Source organism: Ictalurus punctatus, unplaced genomic scaffold, assembly GCF_001660625.3.
Source record: "Ictalurus punctatus breed USDA103 unplaced genomic scaffold, Coco_2.0 tig00006545, whole genome shotgun sequence".
Classification (NCBI taxonomy): domain Eukaryota; kingdom Metazoa; phylum Chordata; class Actinopteri; order Siluriformes; family Ictaluridae; genus Ictalurus; species Ictalurus punctatus.
In genome coordinates this window covers 87,501-102,500 of record NW_026521113.1, presented here as the reverse complement: position 1 = coordinate 102,500, position 15,000 = coordinate 87,501, and the positions used below count along the sequence as shown (strand labels likewise).

Here is a 15,000-nt window from a genome sequence, read left to right as displayed (position 1 = left end):
CTACTGATCATGTGACTCACAATCAGAAATTCATCCACAGACTCAAGCTCCCGATTTTTAATTAAACACACTCTCACACTCTCACACCCGCGTCCTTCAAGTGCACCGATTATGGATTTGAAACGCGCCTAATTTTGTTTTAAAGCTCTCATACGATAGATTTACACACATCCGAGGTCATAAAACACTTTAACGTGCTCATCATTTAAACTGCAGCATTACCTTTTCCTCCAGTGTCACAAACGACTCGTTAAATGATTCGTTCTAAAGGATTTGTTCTGACTCCTCCTTTCAGAGAGCATACTCTGCTCTGATTGGTTAGATGTCTCAGTCTGTTGTGATTGGTCTACCGCTGTCAGCGAGCAGCCGATGAAGACCAGAGGCGGGGCTTTTTGTTACAAAACTACGAAAGTTAGTACCGGAAGTAAGTCTGGAATCTCTAACGACTCGATTCAGCTGTTCAGAATCGATTCCTTCTTTTCAATAAGTCCGTTTGTCGTGCGCTTTGATTTTTGAAATTTTGCAGACTTTTTACATTCACAAACAGGTCTATATACACACGACATGAAAGGGAATATTTGAAAACCATAATACTAAAGTTGAAAAGGACCCGGATAGTCACACACTCTCTCTCCCCTGTCAATCACAGAGACTCTAGCCAATCGTGTGTCACTGTGAGCTGATGTATGCAGAACAGGAAGTCTAATACGTTATATAAGTTATATAAGGAATAACACGCTCCATGTCAGAATAACCGTGATCACTAGATGAAAACCCGGACGTTAAACTGTATCGTATGTCTTTCGTTTATTTTCACATTAACCTTGTGTTATTAAGACATTAATAAAAGTCAATTATACGAATCATTCCACAGAAATATTACGAGAAGCTGCCGCCGTTCTCAGAAAATTCTTAGTTGTAATTACGAGTTCTACGAGGGCGTGAACGCTCTTTACCAGTGGGAATCTCGTCATTACGGTAATTACGGCGGCCTGACGTGAGGAGGAGCTACTTTTACCCCCTGAAGTCAAGTATTTTCCTAAAACCGCACGCTCCAGAGCCTGTTATTGCGCTTATACCACAGCGATTACGATGCTGAAATTATTAAAGAACGACACGTCGCACGTTTGAACACTTTACAGTTAGATTCAGTAATTCAGTGTTGTACATCGCCCATGAGACGAGTTACTTCCTGTTCTCGATTACGTTATAGCAGCGGTAAACTCATCGTTCCATCACCAGCCTCTCTCTTTCTCTCTCTCTCTCTCTCTCTCTGTCTCTCTCTCTCTCTCTTTCTCTCTCTCTCTCTCTCTCACTGTCTCTCTCTCTCTCTCTTTCTCTCTCTCTCTCTCTCACTGTCTCTCTCTCTCTCGCCCTCTCTCTCTCTCTCTCTCTCTCGCTGTCTCTCTCTCTCTCTCTCTCTCTCTCTCTCTCTCGCTGTCTCTCTCTCTCTCGCTGTCTCTCTCTCTCTCTCTCTCTCTCTCTCTCTCGCTGTCTCTCTCTCTCTCTCTCTCTCTCTCTCTCTCGCTGTCTCTCTCTCTCGCTCTCTCTCTCGCTGTCTCTCTCTCTCTCTCTCTCTACCCTCTATCGTAAAACATAAAGTTACATAAATAAATTGACCTCTGTCTGTTACAAAGCACTGACACTGGAGACTCCTTCCGTAAACGTTTCCTCGATGATTTTTTAGTCCGTTTATGGGAAGTCACTGTGAATGAGCCGTTGCTATAGAAACGATAAGGTGTCAGAAGGAGAGCGTGAATATAAACCCGTCGTTCATGCTACAGTCCGAGCCGCGCTGTTACACAGAAACACTGCTCACCTTCTGACCAATCAGATGGGAGCACTCAGCCATGCGGGGGTGTGAATATACGGATGCGGACGGTGGTAAGGGAGTGAGGAAAGTTTCTGTACGGCAGGTCAGTGTGTAATCCTGTTAAAGGTCCCGCAAACTGGAGCCGGCCCAATAAAGGTTCTACAGCAGCCCGTAAAACGAGTTTATAGCGTGGCCTGTTAATAAAAGGAGTTGGACACGCCTGGTGTAAGACCCGAGTGTACGGGAATATAATCTAGTCGTAAATGAACACACGGAGATGATTGAGTTTTATATTTAAACCAGCGAGTCCTTCTTTAAATTAATTACATTCCGCTCCTTTACTGAACACACCCGACTGTGAGGATCAGGTTCACGGAGTCATAATGGAGGAGTTATCTTATTCAGCACCACTGTGTGTGTGTGTGTGTGTGTGTGTGTGTGTGTGTGTGTGTGTGTGCTTACCTTCACAGGAGAGATGTGTGTGTGTGGTGCGTATCCGTGCATGGTGTCCATAGCAGCCAGGTTCTTGTCACTCATGTGCAACATCTCAGCGCTTTTACTGTGGGCCAAGTGGGCGGGGCTATGCTCCAGGGGCGGAGTCTCCTCATCCTGATACCTGTACTTCTGCACAGAGAGAGAGAGAGAGAGAGAGAGAGAGAGAGAGAGAGAGAGACTCAGCCAGCTAGTCAATTAAAGAATTTTATAATCAAAGGTTTTTGTTCTAAACTAAAAACACAACAGCATTTTTGTTAAACGTGTTGTCCATAAGTATTGGCACACTTTTAAAGATAACCGTCTTGGACGACAGACTTACAGCAGTGCCGTGTTAACCTGTGCACGAGAAAAATAATATTTTTATAATATTATTATTAAATATTATAATAATATTTTAAAATATTTTTGGAATAAACGGATTTAAAATTAGGACATGGGCTTAATTACGAGGACGGGACGATACGATACGATACGATACGATCTGACCAAGTTCAACAGCAGGATGTGTGTGATAATGGATTGTGGTCTAGAGGTGGAGGATGGGATGCACTGCTAACGTAATGTACTGTATGATAAGAATAAATATACACTCTACGTATAACAAGTGTAAATATGGATATAATAACACAGTCGAGAAAACACCACAACATCATAGAAAAGAGGAACTGCAGGAAAGAAAGGAGGGATGCAGAGATGGAGGGATGGGGGATGGGGGGGTGGAGGGGCACAGTCAGCAGGAATGTTAGATCACATTACACTGTGACAGCAAGAGAGATGGAGAGAAAGAGTCAAAAGAAAGAGGGGGAGGAAGAAAAAAGAGAGACAGAACAGAGAGGTAATGCAAAAACGATGAGAGTCCAGAGAAAGATCTGGAACGGAGGAAGTAGAACAATCAGGGATTAGGAGTCGCTCCACGCAGGTGTGAGCTGGAGGATCATTTCACTCGTCTTACAGCAAGTTCACGTGTTTATTAATCATTTCTTTTTTAAATCTCAGACCTGCTTGCTTTTAGTGTCTCTATTCTTTCATGTGTGAAGTATTTATTTAAAAAAACACTCACGTAACTGCTTGAATGTTATTGAGCCTCATTACACATTTATAAAGCTGAAAGTGGATAAGGATTTCCTGAGGGTTGCCGAGAGCTGGAGGGACGGATGGCGGGATGGAGGGATGGACTGATGGGGGGTGGATGGAAGGATGGAGGGATGAAGGGATAGAGAGATGGAGGCATGGAAACGTAAAAGTCCTAAAAATTCAGTTCAGAATCAGAACTGTTTGAAAGTGAAAGTGTAAAAAATCGAGATTAGACCACTGTTCAGCTCTAATCAGATCTTATCCCTACTAACATTTGGAAACGTTCACTTCCTGTCCACAACAAAACATAAAAACGATTAAAAAAACAACAGAAAATGCCTGTGTCTGACCCCTGACCCCTGTGTCTGACCCCTGTGTCTGACCCCTGACCCCTGTGCCTGACCCCTGTGTCTGACCCCTGACCCCTGTGTCTGACCCCTGTGTCTGACCCCTGTGCCTGACCCCTGTGTCTGACCCCTGACCCCTGTGTCTGACCCCTGTGTCTGACCCCTGTGCCTGACCCCTGTGTCTGACCCCTGTGTCTGACCCCTGACCCCTGTGTCTGACCCCTGTGTCTGACCCCTGTGCCTGACCCCTGTGTCTGACCCCTGTGTCTGACCCCTGACCGTCCCTTACGGAAAAAACTCGCTTACATTTCACACGTGATCACGTGTTTCCCTGTATGTGATTATATGAGAAACAAGTGAAGTGTGAAGGTTCACGTGCTCGTTTTAATGTCCTGAAATTGCACGTGTGCACTCAAGTAAACAGATGACATCACATGTATGACTGTATGATTATACTGGGGAGTGGTGACCAGTAAAGACTCATCATCATTATATAAAACAAACAAACAAACAAACAAATAAATCCAAATGTGAACATTTAACATGCGAAAAGAAATAAATATGCAGAGGGGAAATAATCAGGTGTGAAATAAACACACGCACTACATCTGAAAAATGTGTGAAACGTCTAAAAAGTGTCACGTGCGTAAATCTAACACGTGACGTTCGGAAGACGAACTCTGAGGTAAAATAACCAGCACAGGAAGCAGCTTCACAGCATTACAGTCAGGTCCGCCATTTTGAATAACAGCACTGCAGTCAACACGTGGAATACAACAAACGTGAAATCAACACGTGGAATACACCCACCCAAAACCTCACGTGACCCCCGGGGGCTTGATCTCAAACGGAAAGGTCAGCTGGAAACTGGAATGACCTGTCAATCAACAATCAGCGTTCCGACGTGCGCTTGTGTGACAGAAGCCCGTCACCGAGCTAATCAAACAGCTGATTGGATATTTCTCTCTATGATATGACCTCGGGATGATAATTACATCCGTCGGCTCCGGTAAGCACGTGGCAAGCCATCGATAAGGTAAACCCGGCTTAAAATTTCACCCGAATAATTTCAATCCCCCCCAAACCACCACCACCTCCTCCTCCTCCCCCCAGGAACCCAGACAGCCCTGTGACAACCTGGGGACAACCCTGACCCCTAAATCTCCCTCACACACCAGCACGTGAGCAGAAATAACGTTTACTCCGTCTCACGGTACAAACGGGACAAACTTTATCTCAGGAGCACAAACACGGCCTATTTAAACACCTCCTCAGAACTGGAACACACGTAACTGTGTGTAAATCCAGATCTGTATACACACACACACACACACACACACACACACACACACACACACACACACGCATCATATCATACAGCGGCTCTGACAGTAGCGCAGGTGTATATGAACACGCCCGTTCTAATACGTTATCGTTTCTATAGCAACGGCTCGTTCACAGGGACTCGTACAGCCGACGCTCCAGATGGAAGGATTATAAACGTGTCTAATTGTCTTTATTAGACGCGTATGGAAGGAGTCTCCAGTGTCAGTGCTTCGTAACAGTCAGAGGTGAAGCTCTAAGTCTAATTTTCCGGCATCTTCAGGAAAGAGGAGTTTACACGTCTACGCGGTTTGCAGGTTTCTGCGTTGTTTTTGTCTGATTAATTTCAAGAGAGAGAATAACGAGAGTCTGGTGAGGGGAGGACTTTTTACAGCTGCTCTAACGTGAGCGAGAACAGGAACTAACGATGGACGTAACTATAAACGGATAAAACGTACGACATGACGTTCTTTAATGATGAAAAGCTTGTGAACGTTGCCGTGGTATAAGAGGAATAACACACGTGGGGACACGCTGTTAGAGGAATATAATCAACTACAGGCTAGTAAAAGTGCACGGATAAATTCTCTTATTTTTTGCTCTTTTCTCCGGTTCTGGTTCTGGTTCTGGTTGTATGTTCGGGCGTCGCTCCGATCCCAGAGCTGTTCAAAGCTATCCGAAGTCTGAAGATATGTTTTTCTCGAACAACACAAGAGGGACAGCCACTAAACACACACACACACACACACACACGGGCTCAGAAGGATCATGTTGTCCTGTGGGATTACGGACAGAAGGTTATTGATCACCTGATTGGTCAGTTATTTGGTGAACAGTGCGACTCTTCCTGTAAGTGGAAGAGAAATGGGGGAAGTATTGATTCCTGCTGCCTTTAATACAGTTTAGACAAAAAAACATGTGGGGGTGGGGGTACACACACTCACACACACACACACACACACACACACACACACACACTCACACACTCACATGCACACACACACACACTAACATGCACACACACACACACACACGCACACACACTCACATGCACACACACACACACTAACACGCACACACACACATGCACACACACACACACTAACACGCACACACACACACAGACACCTTTAACAATTTACCAAGTTTAACTGTTCAGAATAAAACGCACCAAATAGCATCAAAAGCTTTTCTTTTTACCTCCTGTCCAATCAGGATGCAGCTTGAGGGAGGGGCTAAGCTAGAAGATCCAACATGGAGGACACAGTATCGGTGAAAAGTCTTGTTAGTGAGTGAATATAACGAGATTTTTCACTGCCAATATTCCAATATAACAGCCCTGTCATGTTCACACACACACACACACAGCTGAGTGTGTGAGTGTGTGTGTGAGTGTGTGAGTGAGTGTGTGAGTGTGTGAGTGTGAGTGTGTGTGTGAGTGTGAGTGTGTGAGTGAGTGAGTGTGTGAGTGTGTGAGTGTGAGTGAGTGAGTGAGTGAGTGAGTGAGTGTGTGTGTGAGTGTGAGTGTGTGAGTGAGTGAGTGTGTGAGTGTGTGAGTGTGAGTGAGTGAGTGAGTGAGTGTGTGAGTGAGTGAGTGTGTGAGTGAGTGTGTGAGTGAGTGTGTGAGTGAGTGTGAGTGTGAGTGTGTGAGTGTGAGTGAGTGAGTGTGAGTGTGTGAGTGAGTGAGTGAGTGTGTGTGTGTGAGTGAGTGTGAGTGTGAGTGAGTGTGTGAGTGTGAGTGTGTGAGTGTGAGTGTGTGAGTGAGTGTGTGAGTGTGAGTGTGTGAGTGTGTGAGTGAGTGTGAGTGTGAGTGTGTGAGTGTGAGTGTGTGAGTGTGAGTGTGTGAGTGAGTGAGTGTGTGAGTGAGTGTGTGAGTGAGTGTGAGTGTGAGTGTGTGAGTGTGAGTGTGTGAGTGTGTGAGTGTGAGTGAGTGAGTGTGAGGGTGTGAGTGAGTGTGAGTGTGAGTGTGTGAGTGTGAGTGTGTGAGTGTGTGAGTGTGAGTGAGTGAGTGTGAGTGTGTGAGTGAGTGAGTGAGTGTGTGAGTGAGTGAGTGTGAGTGTGTGAGTGTGAGTGTGTGAGTGTGAGTGTGAGTGTGTGAGTGTGTGAGTGTGAGTGTGAGTGTGTGAGTGTGAGTGTGTGAGTGTGAGTGTGAGTGTGTGAGTGTGAGTGAGTGAGTGAGTGTGAGTGTGTGAGTGTGTGAGTGAGTGTGAGTGTGAGTGTGTGAGTGTGAGTGTGTGAGTGTGTGAGTGTGAGTGAGTGAGTGTGAGTGTGTGAGTGTGAGTGTGAGTGTGTGAGTGTGAGTGTGTGAGTGTGAGTGTGTGAGTGTGTGAGTGAGTGAGTGAGTGTGTGAGTGAGTGTGAGTGTGAGTGTGTGAGTGTGAGTGTGAGTGTGTGAGTGAGTGAGTGTGTGAGTGTGTGAGTGTGAGTGTGAGTGTGTGAGTGTGTGAGTGTGAGTGAGTGAGTGTGAGTGTGAGTGTGAGTGTGTGAGTGTGAGTGTGTGAGTGTGTGAGTGTGAGTGAGTGTGTGAGTGTGAGTGTGAGTGTGTGAGTGTGTGAGTGAGTGAGTGAGTGAGTGAGTGTGAGTGTGTGAGTGAGTGTGAGTGTGTGAGTGTGAGTGTGAGTGTGTGAGTGTGTGAGTGAGTGAGTGAGTGAGTGTGAGTGTGTGAGTGAGTGTGAGTGTGAGTGTGAGTGTGTGAGTGTGAGTGTGAGTGTGTGAGTGAGTGAGTGTGTGAGTGTGTGAGTGTGAGTGTGTGAGTGTGTGAGTGTGAGTGAGTGAGTGTGAGTGTGAGTGTGAGTGTGTGAGTGTGAGTGTGAGTGTGAGTGTGTGAGTGTGAGTGTGAGTGTGTGAGTGTGTGAGTGTGAGTGTGAGTGTGAGTGTGTGAGTGTGTGAGTGTGTGAGTGTGAGTGTGTGAGTGTGAGTGAGTGAGTGTGAGTGTGTGAGTGAGTGAGTGAGTGTGAGTGTGAGTGTGTGAGTGAGTGTGTGAGTGTGAGTGTGTGAGTGAGTGTGAGTGTGTGAGTGTGTGAGTGTGAGTGTGTGAGTGAGTGTGTGAGTGTGAGTGTGTGAGTGTGAGTGTGAGTTTTGCTGGGAGTTTGTTATAAACCTGTGCATTCTATCAGGATCTGTAAACTGTAGAAACGTCTTCAAACATCCTCAGATGATATTTTTGTCAGCTCGCCTTATTCATCAGAAGATTATTATAATACGTCATCTTTAAACATCCAGGAGGCTTCCTCTGCAGCACCGCGGGAGAATCGAGAGCACATGGTGTAATCTGAGACGCGGACGCTAACACACAGCTTCATAATACACGAGACGTGTGTGGGATTAGTCAACTCCTCCCATTACTGACTCTCACATACACAGCAGTGACAGAGCAAGAGAGAGAGAGAGACAGACTGAGAGAGAGAGAGACTGAGAGAGAGAGAGACAGAGACAGACTGAGACAGAGACAGACTGAGACAGAGACAGACTGAGAGAGAGAGAGAGACTGAGAGAGAGACAGACTGAGAGAGACAGACTAAGAGAGAGAGAGACTGAGAGAGAGACAGACTGAGAGAGACAGACTAAGAGAGAGACAGACTGAGACAGAGACAGACTGAGACAGAGACAGACTGAGAGAGACACAGACTAAGAGAGAGACAGACTGAGAGAGAGACAGACAGAGACAGACTGAGACAGAGACAGACTGAGAGAGAGACAGACTGAGAGAGAGACAGACAGAGACAGACTGAGACAGAGACAGACTGAGAGAGAGACAGACTGAGAGAGAGACAGACAGAGACAGACTGAGAGAGAGACAGACTGAGAGAGAGACAGACTGAGACAGACTGAGAGAGAGACAGACTGAGACAGAGACAGACTGAGAGAGAGACAGACTGAGAGAGAGACAGACAGAGACAGACTGAGAGAGAGACAGACTGAGAGAGAGACAGACTGAGACAGAGACGAGAAAGAGACAGACTGAGAGAGAGAGAGAGACAGAGACAGACTGAGAGAGAGACAGACAGAGAGAGAGACAGACTGAGACAGAGACAGACTGAGAGAGAGACAGACTGAGAGAGAGACAGACAGAGACAGACTGAGAGAGAGACAGACTGAGAGAGAGACAGACTGAGACAGAGACGAGAAAGAGACAGACTGAGAGAGAGAGACAGAGACAGAGAGAGAGAGACAGACTGAGAGAGAGACAGACTGAGAGAGAGAGAGATAGAGATAGACTGAGAGAGAGACAGACTAAGAGAGAGACAGACTGAGACAGAGACAGACTGAGACAGAGACAGACTGAGAGAGACAGACTAAGAGAGGGACAGACTGAGAGAGAGACAGACAGAGACAGACTGAGACAGAGACAGACTGAGAGAGAGACAGACTGAGAGAGAGACAGACAGAGACAGACTGAGACAGAGACAGACTGAGAGAGAGACAGACTGAGAGAGAGACAGACAGAGACAGACTGAGAGAGAGACAGACTGAGAGAGAGACAGACTGAGAGAGAGACAGACAGAGACAGACTGAGAGAGAGACAGACTGAGACAGAGACAGACTGAGACAGAGACGAGAAAGAGACAGACTGAGAGAGAGAGAGAGACAGAGACAGACAGAGAGAGAGACAGACTGAGACAGAGACAGACTGAGAGAGAGACAGACTGAGACAGAGACAGACTGAGACAGAGACGAGAAAGAGACAGACTGAGAGAGAGAGAGAGACAGAGACAGAGACAGACTGAGAGAGAGACAGACAGAGAGAGAGACAGACTGAGACAGACTGAGAGAGAGACAGACTGAGAGAGAGACAGACTGAGACAGAGACGAGAAAGAGACAGACTGAGAGAGAGACAGACTGAGAGAGAGACAGAGACAGACTGAGAGAGAGACAGACTAAGAGAGAGACAGACTGAGAGAGAGACAGACAGAGACAGACTGAGAGAGAGACAGACTAAGAGAGAGACAGACTGAGAGAGAGACAGACAGAGACAGACTGAGAGAGAGACAGACTGAGAGAGAGACAGACTGAGAGAGAGAGACAGAGACAGACTGAGAGAGAGACAGACAGAGACAGACTGAGAGAGAGACAGACTGAGAGAGAGACGAGAAAGAGACAGACTGAGACAGAGACAGACTGAGAGAAAGACAGACTAAGAGAGAGACAGACTGAGAGAGAGACAGACAGAGACAGACTGAGAGAGAGACAGACTAAGAGAGAGACAGACTGAGAGAGAGACAGACAGAGACAGACTGAGAGAGAGACAGACTGAGAGAGAGACAGACTGAGAGAGAGAGACAGACTGAGAGAGACTGAGAGAGAGACAGACTGAGAGAGAGACAGACTGAGACAGACTGAGAGAGAGACAGACTGAGAGAGAGACAGACTGAGAGAGAGACGAGAAAGAGACAGACTGAGACAGAGACAGACTGAGAGAGAGAGAGACAGACTGAGAGAGAGACAGAGACAGACTGAGAGAGAGACAGACTGAGACAGAGACAGACTGAGAGAGAGACAGAGTGAGAAAGAGACAGACTGAGAGAGACTGAGAGAGAGACAGACTGAGAGAGAGACAGACTGAGAGAGAGACGAGAAAGAGACAGACTGAGACAGAGACAGACTGAGAGAGAGAGAGACAGACTGAGAGAGAGACAGAGACAGACTGAGAGAGAGACAGACTGAGAGAGAGACAGACTGAGAGAGAGACAGACTGAGAGAGAGACAGACTGAGAGAGAACTGTAATTTTTTGTTTTATCTTGGGGTTTTTTTCTTCGCTTGTTCATCTGATCATTTGTTCTTTGTTCAGGTTTTATTCTTGATCCATATCAATGCTTTAGCGAAACACTGAACACTGCACTGAATTGAGAGAGACAGAGACAGCCTGAGAGACAGAGAGACTGAGAGAGAGACAGCCTGAGAGACAGAGAGACTGAGAGAGAGACAGCCTGAGAGACAGAGAGACTGAGAGAGAGACAGCCTGAGAGACAGAGAGACTGAGAGAGAGACAGCCTGAGAGACAGAGACGGAAAAAGAGAAAGAAAGACAGTGAGACAGACAGAGGGGCTTGATCGCTGTCTCACTTTCTCACCTGCTCTCTCTCTCTCTCTCTGTCTCTCTCTCTCTTTATCTCTCTCTCTCTCTTTATCTCTCTCACTCTCTTTATCTCTCTCACTCTCTGTCTCTCTCTCTCTTTATCTCTCTCTCTCTTTATCTCTCTCTCTGTCTCTCTCTCTCTTTATCTGTCTCTCTCTCTTTATCTGTCTCTCTCTCTTTATCTGTCTCTCTCTCTTTATCTCTCACACTCTCTTTCATATGATATTGATATCTCTCAGGTCAACCCACAGTAGCTTCATTAGCATTAGCATTAGCATTAGCATGACTGTCTACAGCTAAAGTGATCAATCATGTGAGATTATTTGAGGCGGTGCGTGTGTCTCCGGTCCTGTCTCTCTCTCCCTCTCTCTCTCCCTCTCTCTCTCAGACACACACACACACACACACACAAACACACACTGCAGGTTAAACACATCACTCTTCTGACACAACGAGATTTTCTGAGATATTTAGCCATGTTTAAATATTTATACAGGTTAAACACTGCGGGCTGTGCCACTGACACTCACTCACACACACACACACACACACACACACACACACACACACACACACACACACACACTCACAGCCCTTCAGATTTCTAACATTAAACACTGCAAATGTTCTAGTAACTGGCTCATAGTAAAGAACAGGTTGGGATGATAAGTGGTCACTGAATCACAGCTGATGAGTTTTGTGTTAGAATTAAATACTAATAAAAGGATTTTACTCGATCAGTAAAATTCTGGACGGATCAGTTCACATGACGATGATGTAATTCAGCTCCGGGTCGAGAAGCTCGTCATCTACTACATGAAATCCAAATCTAGTTCATATCCAGATCTCCTGAACCGACCGGTACACCGACCCGGCCTTGTCCTGACCGCGTTCAGGATCAGCAGGAGTATCAGGAGATGGTGATCAGAAACCAGGAGCTTTACCGTCGCTGTGTAAAATCCCTACAGGATCTGATCTGATCTGATCTGATCTGATCCACTGAGCGTTCACACACTGAAGCTGAATGTTTGTACTCTGAGATGTAAAGTCTGTACTTCAGATGAGTTTCAGTTTTTCTTTCCCTCACAGCACTGATAATAAAACTGAGGAGGAGGAGGGGGAGGAGTCTGTCTCACTTCCCTTCATTAATTCAGCAGTCTGAGAACCTGAGAACCACACCACAACCACAACACAACCACAACACAACCACAACACAACCACACTATCACACAACCACAACACAACCACACAACCACACTATCACACAACCACACAACCACACTATCACACAACCACACTATCACACAACCACAACACAACCACAACACAACCACACTATCACACAACCACAACACAACCACACTATCACACAACCACACTATCACACAACCACAACACAACCACAACACAACCACACTATCACACAACCACAACACAACCACAACACAACCACACTATCACACAACCACACTATCACACAACCACACTATCACACAACCACAACACAACCACAACACAACCACAACACAACCACACTATCACACAACCACACAACCACACTATCACACAACCACACTATCACACAACCACAACACAACCACAACACAACCACACTATCACACAACCACAACACAACCACAACACAACCACACTATCACACAACCACAACACAACCACAACACAACCACACTATCACACAACCACAACACAACCACAACACAACCACACTATCACACAACCACACTATCACACAACCACACTATCACACAACCACAACACAACCACAACACAACCACAACACAACCACACTATCACACAACCACAACACAACCACACAACCACACTATCACACAACCACAACACAACCACACTATCACACAACCACAACACAACCACACAACCACACTATCACACAACCACACAACCACACTATCACACAACCACACTATCACACAACCACACTATCACACAACCACACTAACACACAACCACACAACCACACTATCACACAACCACAACACAACCACACAACAACACTACCACACAACCACACTATCACACAACCACAACACAACCACACAACAACACTATCACACAACCACAACACAACCACAACACAACCACACTATCACACAACCACACTATCACATAATCACACTATCACACAACCACATTATCACACTATCACACAACTACACAAACACACAAACACACAATCACACTCACACTCTCACACTGTCACACTGTCAGCAGCACACTGAGTCTCTCTTCTCAGGGATGGAGATTTAAGCGACCTTAATGCTCTTATTAGACTACTGAACTTCTGTCATGTCCACCCTGTACCTGTGTCCCTCCCCTTACCTTACAGCCGAACATGAGGGACAGTGTCCGCTTACTGCACACGAGCTTACACTGACACATCACCGGAGACAAACACTTCAGATTCCTCCACGGAGGAGACATGATCACCGCGGCTGCCATGAGAGAGAGAGAGAGAGAGAGAGAGAGAGAGAGAGAGAGAGAGAGAGAGAGAGAAGGCACGCGACGACCGGCCGGTACCGAGAGACTCACGCGCTAGCCGGAGATTATTTTCTTTAAAGCGCGCGGAGGACGGAGAGACAGAGAGAGAGAGAGAGTGAGAGAGAGAGTGAGAGAGAGAGAGAGAGAGAGAGAGAGAGAGAGAGAGAGAGAGAATGAGGATGGAGGAAAGAAAGAAAGCGAGAGAGAGAGAGAGAGACCGCGAGCTGATTAGAGGAGTGAGGCGGGATCTGCTTACACTGCAAGGTTACTTACACACACACACACACACACACACACACACGCTACCTTCCTTAAAGGGAACGAATTTATTTCTAACATTATACATTTACATTTGATTATATTATAATTTATAATTATTTATCATACAGTCTGAAATTTAATTTCGTGGTTTTGCAAAAATCTAAAATCTGAAACGAATTTAAACAATTTCTATAAAAACTCTCTCTCTCTCTCTCTCCCTCTCTATCTATCTCTCTCTCCATCTCTCTCTCTCTCTCTCTCTCTCTCTCTCTCTCTCTCCCTCTCTATCTATCTCTCTCTCCATCTCTCTCTCTCTCTCTCTCTCTCCCTCTCTATCTATCTCTCTCTCCATCTCTCTCTCTCTCTCCCTCTCTATCTCTCTCTCTCTCCATCTCTCTCTCTCTCTCTCTCTCTCTCCCTCTCTATCTATCTCTCTCTCCATCTCTCTCTCTATCTCTCTCTCTCTCTCTCTCTCTCTATCTATCTATCTATCTCTCTCCCTCTCTATCTATCTCTCTCTCCATCTCTCTCTCTCTCTCTCTCTCTCTCTCTCTCTCTCTCTCATCTCTCTATTATTTCACATTTTGGGGTTTTCGGAGTTTTAATCCCGCTGTTTTTCCCGGAGCTAAAACGGCACATCACTGACACATCACAACACAAAATCACGCGCCCATGATTATAATAATACTTCTGTTAGTGATGGGAAGATCTGATCATCTGACTGACTCGGATCATCTGACTGACTCGGATCATCTGACTGACTCAGATCTTTGAATCTCCTTCTTGGTCATGAACGACTCATCTTAGGTCGTGACCGAGATCTTCAGCAGTGTGATGAAAACTTTATTTTTATTGCATAAGTTACATAAAAGTTCATGTTTCATTGTCGCCGATATTTAACTTGGTTTTAAATCCATCATCTTTACGTTGAATCCCAAACGATCCGTTTCCATATTCGACTTCCTCTCCAGTTCCACTAAACCCTCTTTACGCCGTACGATTGACCTGGCGCGATGTTTCTGTCGCTGATAAAAATCACACATCGTGAGTGAATTGTTCAGTCGCAGGTTCAGATTGGAGTCTCAGAGAGA

At 45.9% G+C, this 15,000-nt stretch overlaps 1 protein-coding gene across 2 annotated transcripts in view; it reads right to left on the bottom strand.

Annotated features, from left to right (window-relative positions):
• Positions 1-15,000, bottom strand: part of LOC128631198 (disks large homolog 4-like) — a 54,212-nt gene that overhangs the window by 5,149 nt on the left and 34,063 nt on the right. Inside the window, exons 1-2 of one of the 2 annotated variants that reach the window (XM_053679274.1) lie at positions 13,490-13,832; positions 2,276-2,437 (exon numbers count right to left, since the gene is read on the bottom strand). In XM_053679274.1, the coding sequence (XP_053535249.1) occupies positions 2,276-2,437; positions 13,490-13,609 (282 nt within the window). In that variant the 5' untranslated portion in view covers positions 13,610-13,832. Of the gene's footprint in view, positions 1-2,275; positions 2,438-13,489; positions 13,833-15,000 lie in introns of those variants that run through there. The other variant, XM_053679275.1, reaches the window with a different exon arrangement.